Source organism: Saccopteryx bilineata, chromosome 2 (assembly GCF_036850765.1).
Source record: "Saccopteryx bilineata isolate mSacBil1 chromosome 2, mSacBil1_pri_phased_curated, whole genome shotgun sequence".
NCBI classification, from domain to species: domain Eukaryota; kingdom Metazoa; phylum Chordata; class Mammalia; order Chiroptera; family Emballonuridae; genus Saccopteryx; species Saccopteryx bilineata.
This window is the reverse complement of record NC_089491.1, coordinates 222147159-222160876: the sequence shown is the minus strand read 5'-3', so window position 1 is coordinate 222160876 and position 13718 is coordinate 222147159. Positions and strand designations below refer to the sequence as shown.

The 13718-nt window shown below is 49.7% G+C and overlaps 1 protein-coding gene across 4 annotated transcripts in view; it reads left to right on the top strand.

Annotated features, from left to right (window-relative positions):
* The window catches only part of UMODL1 (uromodulin like 1), a 65123-nt gene that overhangs the window by 16001 nt on the left and 35404 nt on the right, over positions 1 to 13718 (top strand). For all 4 annotated transcript variants that reach the window (XM_066259319.1, XM_066259317.1, XM_066259318.1 and 1 more), the window contains 3 exons: positions 5892 to 6146; positions 7322 to 7434; positions 8792 to 9011. In XM_066259319.1, the coding sequence (XP_066115416.1) occupies positions 5892 to 6146; positions 7322 to 7434; positions 8792 to 9011 (588 nt within the window). The remainder of the gene's footprint in view (positions 1 to 5891; positions 6147 to 7321; positions 7435 to 8791; positions 9012 to 13718) is intronic.

The following is a 13718-nucleotide window of genomic DNA, read 5'->3' as shown; positions in this document are numbered from 1 at the left end:
GCAGGATTATCTGCAGGTGAGTGAGGCTGCAGGTGCAGCGGGGAAAGTGAGCAGGAGACACTCAGATGGAATCTTCTATTCAATAGCTTGCATGAATAGGCAGGGAGGGTTTGGTTAGTCTGCATTCCTTCACTTAAGGGACACGTTTTAATGAGTGCTTACTATGTGCCAGGTACTGTGCCTACTATGCTAGGTGAAGAATAGAGCTCAGGGTAGACCCCAAGTCCATTCTTTTTTCCTTTGTGACAGAACTTAGATTGAGTTTTGTGTGGAAATGTGTCAGTTGAAAAGACTACATTTTCCTACCTCTCTTGTGTGGCCATGTGACTCATCTTAGCCAATGAGATGTAGCAGAAGTTTCCATGAGAGTCAGGAAGACTACTTATTAGTTACAGGCCTTACTGAGACCAGGCGGGGCACAGGACTGCTATGGCCAAGGCCCCATTAGCCATCTGAGCCACATGGTGACCTTGAGGATAAGGCTAAGCAAAGACAGTGAGGGGGCCTGGGCAAGGGGTATACCTGATGGAGGTCAAACCCTGTTATGTGGGGTTTCCTATTAAATGGAGCAGTTGATCCTAATCCAGGTGACTTAGGACAAGGCAGGGAGCAGGGAGGCACAATTCGGGTAGGGTCCTGGGAGCAGGTGGCTGGTGGTGGGACAGCAGGTATGGTGGGGAGGTGTGTGTGCTGGACAAGCACCAGGCCTCCCCGAGGACAACTGGGCCCCAACCACAGGCCGGGAGGGCGTTGGCAGGAGAGGAGGCTGCAGGGTGGGACTTGGATGGACTGGGTACTTCTCTCACAGTTTGGCCTAGAGCAGATACCACGTATTCAATTTGGCCACTAAAACTGTCTCTTGTCATTGCAGACTCTGATTTATTACTTTAGCAACATTCTAGTAACAGTGGAAAGATAAGTCACCTCAAGTCCCAATGCCCCCGCAAACTTTTATTTTTCTCTGCTGCCTCCCAGGTTTTCTGCCTGATTTCAATCCTTCTATGCAGGCAGTTTTGTAGTTTGCCTTATTCGTCCACCATTATGTCATATAAAGGTTTCCAAGAAGCAACTTGGTCTTCATAATTCGAAATTTTCAGTGGTTGAATAATAATGCTGTTGTATAGCTGTGATATAATGTTTTAGCTATTTGCCTCATGGGGGGCATTAAGGTGGCTTCTAACATTTTGCTATAAAAACTAGAACTTTCATTAACATTGTGAAGTGGGTATGAAGAATATTGTTATGATCATGTTCGAATCACTTAGTTTAATTTACATGTCCTGTCCCCTTTAAAGGGCCTTTCCTTTGTTCGTAATAACACAGCATAGAGCTGCTTAGCACTTAAGTCACCCAGGCTCTGTAATAAGCACTCTTATAGTATCAATTTATTTAATCCTTAAAACAATGCCACCAGCCAACTGCCCCACAGTGCATCCCGCAGGGGCTGTGCCTCATCATAGGCATTGTGCTACCCCCTGGCCATGCTCCCCCATCTGTCAGGACTTGACTAGAGCTCTAGAGCTGTAGGATGTTTCCTCTGGTGATCCAGAGCCCAACAGGATAATGAGTGCAAGGCCCTTACTGAGCCTCTGGCTGTGCTGTGTGGGGGAGAGGGTGGAGGCTGCAGGAAGACACTGGGGAGGGGCTGGCTCCCAGCACCACTGGAGGACCCAGAGGGGTCTGGGGTCAGTCTTCATCTACTAGAATATTCTACCTCCCCCAGGATGAAGCTCCTCAGGGAAGGTCTCCTAGTCACTGCCAGTGAGTCCCGATACTTGGCAAATAATAGACATTCAACACATACTTGATATCAATGAATGAAAAGGGATACTTGAGTGATGGCTATTCCTTGTATTCCTTGGGTATCTGGAGGTTTGAATGGTACACCTACCAGCCCATTTCTAGCAACAAGACACTCCCCCACTATGCAGCTTACGATGTGGAGGGTCTAATTAGAGCTATGCATTCCCTCCACACACAACTGTGTCCACCCAGCTTTGCACAGATTGCCCTGCAGACCATCCTTAGATCTCCTTTGCTGTGGCCTTGGGTGTGGGGAGAGAATCCTGTCCATCATTGAGAATAGATTCAAATACAGTAATCTGAGAGAAACATTAGACTCTATTTCTAGTTAGAGATGTCGGCAGCCAAACTCCACCATGCTGCCCAGGTACTGAGTTGTGAGATTCCTTCCAGTAAAGGTCTGCCCTACAGGTAAACACAAATGGGGAGTGGCCCGCCCACCTTCACCCCTCATAGGGTAGAAAGGGAGGACCCAGCTTTGCCAGCTCCGACCCTTAGAGAGAATCCAGTGGTGTACTGCTCAGAGGAGCCCCACATGTTTTACATTTAGAAGATAACATAAATGAGCAATCCACTGGAATGGCTGAGAGGTACAAACCCGTGGAAAATACAGCGCAAAATTCACATGCTTTTCTTGTGAAAATTAGTCATTCAATTAATGACACACAAGGCATCTGGATTCTTGCACAAAATAGAAACTGTAAAAATGTTGCCCAGTTGGCAATAATGTTCCAGGAACACGTTCTGCTTTCAGGACAGAGTGGGACTGTATTCAAGGTCATCTTTACTCCCTCTGACATGGTCTGCTTCCCAGCTGGAACTGGACAGCTATTCTGCTCCATAGAGAAACGTCTCCTGTACTTGAGCTTGGCCAGGGCGGGACTGCCCTCTCAAGAGGCAGCCAGGCTGACAGGAAGTGGCCTCCCAAGATCACTGGGGCCGAGACCCACCCCTAAATGAATGCTCCAACTCTTGGCTTGTCAGGGTGACAAGTCCAAGGGACAAGGGAACAGCTTGACACGGGATATCCTGGGGAAGGCAGTATCCCCAACAGGTTTCTTCCTGCTTCACCAGTGACAGGTTAGGGCTGCCCAGGTGAAACAAGGCCTAGACCCACGGACACAGGAAATCCAATGTGCTTCCTTGAGATGAAGGTCAAGTTCCCGACTGAAGGATGGGAAGGGCCACATGGCAGCAGTGTCTACCCACCACAGAGATCCAACAATTGGGTGTTATTTCTTAGGGCCACATTTTAAGAAGGCTGTCAAAATCCTAAAGGGCCAGTGAGAGCCAGGGTATCCTGCCTGATGAAGGACTAAAATCTGGGTTTGAGCATAAGGGCAGGCAGACTATTCCCAGTTGAGCACGTCTCATGCTCTGTTCTACAAGAGAAGGATTAGTGTGTCAGAAGCTGGCGGATTTTGCAGCAATACAAACTTTCCAAGTTGCTGTCCAGCCAACAACTGCCTTGAAAACTCGTTAGGGAAGACTGGGAGGTGGCCTCATCTACTATGGCTGCTGTAACAAAGCGCCACATGCCTGGTGGTATAAAACAGTGGGGAAAAGGGGAAAAAGAAAAAAGAAAGAAAGAAAGTGACCAGCTTAATTTAAAAAAAAGAATAAAACAACAGAAATATATTCTGTCATAGTTCTGCAGGACAGAAGTCTGTAAGGGACAGGTGAGTCATCTTCAAATACACTCTACCCCCCTCCTCGTCCTGGGAGAGTTATCAGGGAACAGCAAGAATTTAAGTAGAATTTAAGTAGAGGCTCCCAATCCCATCTGAGTATGGCAGTGGGGGGAGGGAGCGCGGGGCTCACCACTGTCGTGGCTGCCAGTCCATTTATCTTTTCCACCTGCTTTGAGGGGGATCCCTAGGGGTTCACAGTAAGAAAGCATGCACACACAGGGCACCCCCACTTATAAAGAGAATTTCAGTGCTCAGTTGGAGGAGGACACAGCAGGGCTGAGTCGCAGAACTAGGGTGAGGCACTAAACGTGATTCTGAGCCTCTTGGCAGTCAAGGCAAAAAGGGAAATGGGTCGAATTAGACTTATTTTTATTTATTTTTTTTTACTGAAAGGAAGCCTACACATTTGTCTAGAAAACAATTTTTTCATGATACTAGAAAACATGTTTTATGTATCCTTACATCAAGGGCTTTGGGAAACCAAATTTTTTAAAAATTGTTTCTTTTTACTATAGTTTTGCAAAAAAATTTTTTTTTTTTTGAGTGGAGAGGGAGAGACAGAGAGAGAGAGAGAGAGAGAGGAGAGACAGAGAGATAGAAATGGGGGAGGAGCTGGAAGCATCAACTCCCATATGTGCCTTGACCAGGCAAGCCCAGGGTTTCGAACCGGTGACCTCAGCATTTCCAGGTCGACGCTTTATCCACTGTGCCACCACAGGTCAGGCAGTTTTGCAAAAAATTTTAAAAATATATCTTCATGGCTTGCTTTTTATAGAACTCAAATTTAGATGTAAAAATTATGGTGCCTAGACTGAGGGCCAACCTATTTTTTATTTTTATTTATTTATTTTTGGGGGGGCGTATTTTTCCAAAGTTAGAAGTAGGGAGGCAGTCAGACAGACTCCTGCATGTGCCCGACTGGGATCCACTAGGGGGCGATGCTCTGTTGCGGCTAGAGCCTTTCTAGCACCTGAGGTAGAAGCCATGTAGCCATCCTCAGCGCCTGGGCCAACTTTGCTCCAATGGAACCTTGGCTGTGGGAGGGGAAGAGAGAGATAGAGAGAAAGGAGGGAGGGAAGAGTGGAGAAGCAGATGGACACTTCTCCTATGTGCCCTGACTGGGAATCGAACCCAAGACATCCACATGCCAGGCTGATGCTCTACCACTGAGCAAACTGGCTAGGACCTAGCTCCCTTTCTTAAAGGACACAGTCAGATTGGAGTAGGGCCCACTATAAGTACCTAACTTTAAATTAGTTACCTCTTCAAAGACCCTGTCTCCCAATACAGTCACATTCTGATGTCCTGGGAGTTAAAATTTATGAATATTGGGGGATACAATTTAGCCTGTGACACACCACAATGACCATAGCTGCAAAAACAACTGTGGTTGTTCCTGTGTCTTGGTTATTGTAATTTTTTTAATTTTAATTTAATTTTATTTTTTTACAGAGACAGAGAGAAAGTCAGAGTGAGGGATAGACAGGGACAGACAGATAGGAACGGAGAGATGAGAAGCATCAATCATTAGTTTTTCGTTATACATTGTGACACCTTAGTTGTTCATTGATTGCTTTTTCATATGTGCCTTGACCATGGGCCTTCAGCAGACCGAGTAACCCCTTGCTTGAGCCAGCGACCTTGGGTCCAAGCTGGTGAGCTTTTGCTCAAACCAGATGAGCCCACGCTCAAGCTGGTGACCTCGGGGTCTCGAACCTGGGTCTTCTGCATCCCAGTTCAACGCTCTATCCACTGCACCACCGCCTGGTCAGGCATGTCTTGGCTATTGTAAAGAGTACTGCAATGAATATTGAGGTGCAGAAATCGCTTTGAGGTAGTGATTTTATTTCCTTTGAATAAATACTCAGAGGTGGATTGCTGGACCATAGGGCAGCTCTAGGTTTAATTTTTTGAGAAATCTCCATAGTGACTACACCAACAGTGCACAAGGGTCCCTTTTTTCCACATCCTTGCCAGCACTTACCTCTTATCTTTTTGACGACAGCCATTCTGACAAGTTCGAGGGAATGTCTCACTGTAGTTTTGATTTGTATTTCCCTTATGAGCAGTGATGCTGAACGTCCTTTCATGGGCTTGCTGGCCATCTGCACGTCTTCTTTAGGAAATGTCTATTCAGATTTTTGGCCCATTTTGTGATTAGATTATTTGATTTTTGCTATTAAATTGTGTAAGTTCCATACTTATTTTGAATACTAACACCTTATCAAGTGTATGATGTGCAAACATCTCCCATTGTGTAGGTTGCCCTTTTGTCTTATTGATGGTCTCTTTTTTCCGTGCAGAAGCGTTTTGGTTTGTGGAGTCTCACTTGCTGACTTTTACTTTTGCTGCCTCTCTCTGGCGTTCTCCATATCTTCCCTTTCTGTGCATTCATAGATGGACCTCCCATCACAGACTACATGGTCCTCAGTGTCAGCAGCAACAGCTTTCAAGTGTCCTGGAGTTTGAATTCCACCCAGAACCACACCTTTCATGTGCAGGTTTACAGAGGTGAGGGACTGCTCAGGAGTGCCAGGACCCAGGGGACGACCCTGGAGGTGACTGGGCTAGAGGCCGGAGTGCTGTACAGGGTGAAGACCAGCTACCAGGCATGTAGGACCAACATCACCACCATGCTGACAGTCAGAACAGGTAAGCCACTCATCTGAACACCACGTGGTGCCTGTGAGCTGGTCTTTCTATTCTGGTTCTGTTGGCCTCAGAGATTCAAATTGTGGCTCTTCTTATAACCAAGTGGGGCAGGCATCAACCAGGCCCCACTGTCCTAAAGGGGCCGTGGGTGCTCCGTGTCCTCTGAGCAGTGTCATGCTGGTCATAGCCATCACAAGGTCCCTCGCTCCCCTCCACAGCATCCTGCTGGGGCTGAGTCCGAGGCTGAGGCTATCCCTCCCTATGTTGAGGGATCCATAGGGACCCTGCCTTTCTATAGTTTGAAGGACTTGTAAAGGAGTCAGATAAAGTGATGCAAAGGCTGGTGGTGATTTGCACACCTTGAAAGACTGTCTCACTGAACTCCACAGGGCTGAGTGTATATAACTTCCCCAAACCAAAACCTGAGCCACCACGCAAAATCCTCAGGAAGCATGCCTCATTTCCCATGCCGTGTGCTTGACAAGCTAATACCATGTCCACCGTATTGGTGCTGTGAAAGAACTTTATCCTCCAAACTAGCTCAGTGAATGAACTGGGAATTCTCGTGTCCAGAAGGCAGCTGGTATAGCCCATGTGACTCTACCAGGTGGCTGACTTTTGTCCTGCTCCATGATTTGAGCTCCCCTTTGCCTGGTCACAGTGACACCTGGGCAGTGTAAGCCTCAATCTATTTTTTTTTTATTCAATGAGAAGGGGGGATGTAGAGAGACAGACTCACACATGCTCCCCTACCAGGATCCACCCAGCAAGCCCACTAGGAGGTGATGCTTTGCCCATGTGGGGCTTTGCTCCATTCATTGCTAAGCAACCAAGCTCTTCTTAGCACCTGAGGTGGAGGCCAGCCATCCTTAGGGCTTGGGGCTAACTTGCAACTCACTCCAATTGCAAGTGGGGAGAGAAAGAGAGAGAAAGAGGGAGAGAATCAAGAGAGGGAGGGGTGGAGAAGCAGATGGGTGTGTTTCCTGTGTGCCCTGACCAGGAATCAAACCCAGGACATCCACACGTTGGACTGATGCTCTACCACTGAGCCAACTGGCCAGGGCCTTTTTTTTTTCTTTCTCCTGTAAGTCTAGGCTTTAGGAAAAATATTGACAGAAAATTGCATAATATTGCATCACTGGATTTTAGTTACTTTGCATGATTGTCTGTCTCAGATGCCCGTGTGTTTGGAGTCATGGTGAGGATCCTGAACCGCACAATGACCGAGCCGCTGCTGAACCACAGCAGCCCCGAGTACCAGGACTTTTCCCAGCAGCTTCTGCACGAGGTAAAGCTGAGGGCAGGCCAGTAAGCTCCCCTCAATGCTCCAAGCAAGGGACCTACACAAGCCATTACTCTCCAGTTATAGGGGACTTAATCTAGATTTGGGGCCAAAGCATCTTTGAAATATGCCTTTGGTTCAAATGGACTACACCACTTGACCCACAGCTGGGTTCTCTGTTGAACTTCTATCCAGGGAACCTGGGGGTCTATCTCCCCACCTGGGGGCAGCTTCACTGAGGGGGCGCTTACCAGTGATCAGACATCCATTCCTCCGTGTGGCTAAAGGGGGAGCCAGGCCAGTGCAAACACTATCTGTCCTCAGATGATGAATTGAAGAAAATAACTTGATAAATTGTCAAGAACTGTGGAAGGTCTAAGATTTTACTCTTCTTGAAAACTCATGAGTTAGCCTCTTTCTGTTGCTGGTGCTGGAAGCAGGCCTGAAATGCCTGGGTCAGGCAAAGGGCTTAATTATAGTACAGCGGGTGGTTTGGCCATTATATTGGTGCCAGTTCCACATGGTTGCCAGGTTCCATGGGGTTGACTCAGAGGGACCCAGGTTGGTGATGCACACAGTAGGTCTGAACATAGCAGAGGAGTCCCCAAGCTTAGGGAACCTGAACATTTATAATGGGCTGTGAGCAAAATTGCCTAAACCTTACTCTATAGAGAGACATTACTTTATTACATCAGAGAGTGAACAACATATCTGCCCTTACTCTGGAGGGGCCACGATCTCTCTCCCTCAAGGCTGTTCATAATACAGATGCCTTGGAAAGATATTCTGGAACAAAAGGGTAGTTAGTACTTCTATTTGAAAAATGTGTAGGAATATGAGAGCTCAAAAGAGGGCTGTCTCTCCACATTCATCTACAGGGAAGGCTGACCCTGAGCCCCTGGCTCTGCTCATGTTTCCTGGCAGATACAGCCCTGTGAGTCGGGAACAGCACCAAATAGCCACGAGGTTGTTCCTCAGCAGTCCCCCTTGATCAATAATCCATGCATCAGTCAATCCAACAGTCCGTTGTCTCTCACACAAATTGCCATCCTACCGATTTCCAGGGCACCCAGAGTGTGTTGTGTGTCTCATGCTCCACAATAGGGGGCCTGACTGAGTAGTCACTTTGTGTTCTCATAAATGCACAGTCTGCTGTCCCAGGGGAAGCTGTGTTGGAGGGCGGTGAACCTGGGAGTGTGTCTGCTTGCCCTAAAAGATTGATTGCTGAGTGTCTCTTCTTAGTCATGAAGAGAGCAAAGGATTCTGTCTCATCTGTCAGCCACACCCGAGGTCCTGATTAACAGTTTTGAAGGTGTTGATGGAAAATTGGCTCTAACAAGTGGTGTTGCCTCTCCTTGGCCAGGTGGAAAGTGCCCTTCCGCCAGCAGCATCTGACTTGCACAGAAGGGGGAAGCTGAGGCTGCAGATCATGTCCCTCCAGGCCGGAAGCGTGGTCGTGAAGCTCAGAGTGACGGTGCAGGACCCCGAGTTCCCAGTGGGTGTCTCCACGCTGGCCCCCATGCTTCCACGGCTGTGGGCGAGCAGAGTGTTTCAGATCGATCAGAGGGGGACGCTAGTGCAAGGTAGGGTCATTCCCCCATTACCCTAGTGTACCCACCAAGATGCCCCCTACTGTCCATACTACAGTATTTCAGGTCAACATTAACTTTATTCCAAAAGATAGATAAGGTAAATGAAATTTGAATCCTTATTCTGTATTTCTCTGCGGAAACCGGGGACTAGGTCCACAGCCCCAAAACTGTAAGCCCACCTGTGTCCCACACCTGCTGATCCAGAAGGGAAAAGTGACCTGAAGAGCCCAGGACCAGAAGACCTTGCTTCGGAGGTGTCTCTTGGCTGCCGCAGGCCCAGAGCTCAGGGTCAAACCAAGTTGGAGGGCCCATGAGGGGAAGAGGGCGAGAGCTTACTGCGGCTGTGTCAGGGCCCAAGCACCCAAGTGAGCCTGGGCCCTAACATGCGGGTCTATTCCATTGGGCCTAATGTTATGTAATTTCACTTGGTGTTGCCTTGAGGCAGGAAGTCACAAATCAGGGACAGGAAAAGAGACCAAGAGATAGATAGAGAGAGAAAGAGTTACAGAAACATATAAAAGACAGAGAGATGAGGAGAAGAGGGAGAGATAAAAGAGGGATTGAGTCAGAGATAGAGACAGAGATATCAAGAGACAGAGAGAGATGGGAAAGAGGGGACTGGGAAAGATGAGAGAGACAGAAATCTAGAGACAGAGTTAGAGATACATATATAGAGACAGAGTGGGCTGATATGTAAGGAAGGTTTTGTTTTTCAAACACAGAGATCAAGTTCCCTTGTGCAATAAGCACACCTGCAGTCTCTACATCAGCAGACTGAGGTCTGTGGGATGGGTGTCCCTCTGATGCCCCAGTGGAACAGGGCTCAAAACGAGCTGTCATCTCCTTTGAGCTCTGTCCTGTGCTGGCTTGCTGTTCCAACCTCCTTCTACCTAAAGATGCAGGGAAGGATGACAGTGTCACACCTCAAGTCATACCTGCCTGCTTAACCTGGAAGTAGCTCTGTCACTCAGCCCCTGGAGATGGATGGCAGTGACTCTCAGCCCTAGCGGGCACTGGGTGTGCTGTGGGCAGGGCTTCAGCTTGCGCCCCCAGGGCCCACCTGAGACCAGCTAGGAGCCATGTGCAGGGATCCAGCAGCCCTTTGGCACCACTTCCCACTGTCCTTGTGCCCCAGGGCTTAGGTTATTCCAGATCTTTGTCCAAAGATGCAGTGTGCTGAATGGTGGCCTCCAGAAGACATAGCACACAGAACTGCAAAAGGGACCTTATTTGGAAGAAGGATCTTTACAGATGTAATTAAGGTAGGATCTGAGATTATCCTGGATCAGGATGGCCCCTAAATCCAGTGGCAAACCAAATGTCCTTAGCAGAGATGAAGAGAAGACTCAGAGATAGAGAAGGCCACGTGAAGATGGAGTGGTGTGGCCACAAACTAAGGAATCCCTGAGCCTTGAGAAGCTGAGGAGGACCCCCGCCCACCCCAGGAGCCTTCAGAGGGACTCCCCCCACCCCCCACCACACCTGGAGTTTGGAATTTGGCCTCTAGAACTATGAGAGATGAATGTTGTTGTTTTAAGTCAGTTTAAAAGCTTGTGGTAATTTGGTATGCAGCCTCAGAAAGCTCGGAAGAGGAAGAGGCACCTCGCATTGCTGACACTCTAAGGTTCTCAGCACATCATTTTGAGGCGTCCCCAGGAAGTTCCAGAGGTCCCCTCAGAAGTGAATAGCCCAGAGAAGGCTTTCGCCCTGCAGGGTCCTGACAAACAGTGGGCTGTTTGCATAACGTTTTGGAGCAGAGGAGTCCCTGGGGGAAGGCCTCCCTGTGCAGGCAATTGCCCTTGGCCCTGGACCAGGAGGCCTTGGGTTGTTTATTGGCGAGAGTGGCGCCCTGCCTGTACAGTTTTCTGACCCAGTTACCACTGGCTTCTGACACCAAAACCCTCAGGACAGTCCCTGGGCCACAGCCTCCACAGGGGAGGGAGTGCAAACCTGAGCCCACATGTGGGGAAGGCGGTGACCCCTCCCCAGAGTCTCCAACCTTGCAGGCCAGGAACAGGAGAAGAAGCACATTTATTTATTGCTGTTCTGCAGAAAATCAAAACAGAAAGAGCTCCTTTCCCCTGTAGCTCACGTGGAAATGACATTGTTGGCATTATCTCAGTATTGTTAGATCATCTGGGAGCACTTGCTGCCCATGAGTCACCAAGTCCCAACAGTGAGGAGGTCACGTTGTTCTGACCTATCTTCTCCCTAAGGCCTGTCCATCCGGGGTCACTGGTGGCCACATGTCCGGTGTCTTCCTCTAGGAAGGTGTGTCCTGTGCTGGGAAGCCAGATGCTGAAGAGGCACTGGTCTTGCGAGCCAACCCTTGGGGGGCTGGCAGGTCCTGTCACTTTGCCATGAAGGAGGAAGCATGATATGGAAGGCAGTTCATGGTTTTGCCCAGGACAGGAAGGTTGTAATTGCAGTGCTGATGCTCATTCACTATGGGACCCTGCACAAGTGACTTCACCTCCCTGGGCCTCGGTGTGCTCACCTGGGAAATGGGGAGATTACCACATATTTCACCTCTTTGGGTGGTTGAATACATGAAGGGTCAGCGCAGGGGTGGAATTTAGCACAGGGCCTGGCACACAGATGACAGACACACTTGGGGTTAACTCTTTCCTTTGGAAAACATTCACATCTTAGGTGAGTGAGTTCTCAGGCCAGGAAGGTCCTCCAGTGTTGCCTGGGCTCCCATGGGTCCTCCTCCTCGAGGGGCTCCTCCCTGCTGCCTCCCATCGCCCCTATCTCCTACCCCTGTCTCCCTGTCCCTTAAGATCTGCTCTCAAGAAGGATCATGCTGCTCATTTGCTCTCAGTGCCAGTTCCCAACTGGGCTGCCACAGGACATTGCACGTGGACCCCTGTGCTTCAATATTCTGTCAGCATTGCTCTATGGGAGGGGTCCCGTGGTCTTCTGTCACCCCTGAAATCACCACAGTGCCACTGGGTAGCCACCTCCTCCTGTGAGCGTCAGGGCAAGCCTATCCATGCTCCCCAAAACTTGCAGTGGGGGGAGGGATGTGAGCAGAAGGGAGCCTGGCCCTGGACTGTCGCCGTCCACCCGGTCTGCTGGCATGAGCTTTCTTTCTTTACATTCGGTGGTGCTGCCTCTTGTCCAGCTTCTGCATGTGGTGCTATTAGAACCAGGTTCTCTGTGCCTGCCTTTCCCTTGGGTGTGAATCTGATGCCAGCACCCAGGGAATACAAGGGTTCTGGCTCACACTTCGCCTCCAAAAGGCACCTGGGCCCCAGTGTGGGGCCTTGTGAGGAACCTGCCCCTTCCGGGACCCAGAGGTCCGGTCATTCCTGGGTAGGGGAGTCCTGTACCAGGAGTTGAAGCTTTGCAGTGATTATCCCCCTCTTGTGGGAGGTAGGCCACACCCTTGTCCCAGCTTCAGGACAGGCAGGAGCAGCATCCTATGGGGGCTACTGCCTGCGTCCTTTTCTGGCCAATTCCAGAGGTGAGAGACCACTCAGCAGCTCTGGTTGCTCCCAGACCTGCCTCCTCCCTCTGACCTGAAAAGTCACCTGGCTTTGGGCTTTCATATAAGACCAAATAAAGCTGTGCCCGCCTTACTCGGGGTTGCTGGTGAGCCGTGTGCCGGGGGGAGCAAATGGTAGGTGAGTCACCAGCACTAAAAATATCCACCAGGCGCTCTGCGGTTTGAGCCCAGATCTTCCAGGTCTTGACTGGGACTTTGCTCTCCTCGGGGTGCAGTCCCCCTCAGCACCCTGGAGCTGCCTGTAGGCTGGTGGTCAGTTAGGGTTCCAGGAACATCTGGGGGACAGGCTAGCAGGGCCTGGGCTATAAAAGAACCCTTGTCAGGGTGCACGTGTGTGTGTGTGTGTGTGTGTGTGTGTAGTGTTGCATCAGCTAATGAGTGAGCCTACTAATCTCTGGGGAGCTGCTTCCGTGAAGATCACATGCAGCAAAACTAAAAACCACAGAACGGGCCTCTGAGCACCCGTTTTCTGTGCTGCAGGGTTTTCTGCGCACGAAACCAAACTCGTCCTTTATCTCGACTTGAATCCCAGCCAAGCCTGGCTCCTCTGGTGCACTGGGCATGGGTTGGGCACTCTGCCCCAGGCTCCAGGGACGGTGTGCAGAAGGGCCTGGCAGCCCACCCCCGCTTGGGGAAGCCAGTCCCTTCCTGGACCCCAGTTTGCCTTGCTAGCAGAGGTGCCTCTGTTCAGAGCCACTAGTTCCCCTGGGGGGTAGGATGATGGGGCAAGTAGTGATCCAAAGAGCTAGGTCTGGGCTGCAGGATGGAATTCTAAGGGTGTGGGAAAGCTAATCCCAGCCCAGCTTCTCCCAGCCTGAAAAGCAGTTTGACATATTTATGCCTTAAGGTTTATCATACTTATTGCATGTAGCACTTCATTGATTAGTCATGTGTAAAATGCGTGAGACCATCAGATTCTTTTTAAAGCAGGTTTGGGAGTAGGGGTGCTGGTCCTGGGGCAGAGGGCTCCCCAAAGAGGAGAGAGGAGAGGGCGGGAGGAAGAAAAGAAATGATGTTCCTGAGGAATTGTGTTTCTCAGTTTGGCCCAATGCAAACCCTGTCTGCCTGCTGTTGGGAAAGGCAGGGCTGGATCTGATGTGAGTGAACCAGGGCTGGGGGCCACCGTGGCATTTTACAGGGATGGGGTGCTTAGCATTCTTTTTTTCCAAGTCAGAAAGGTCAGGGCT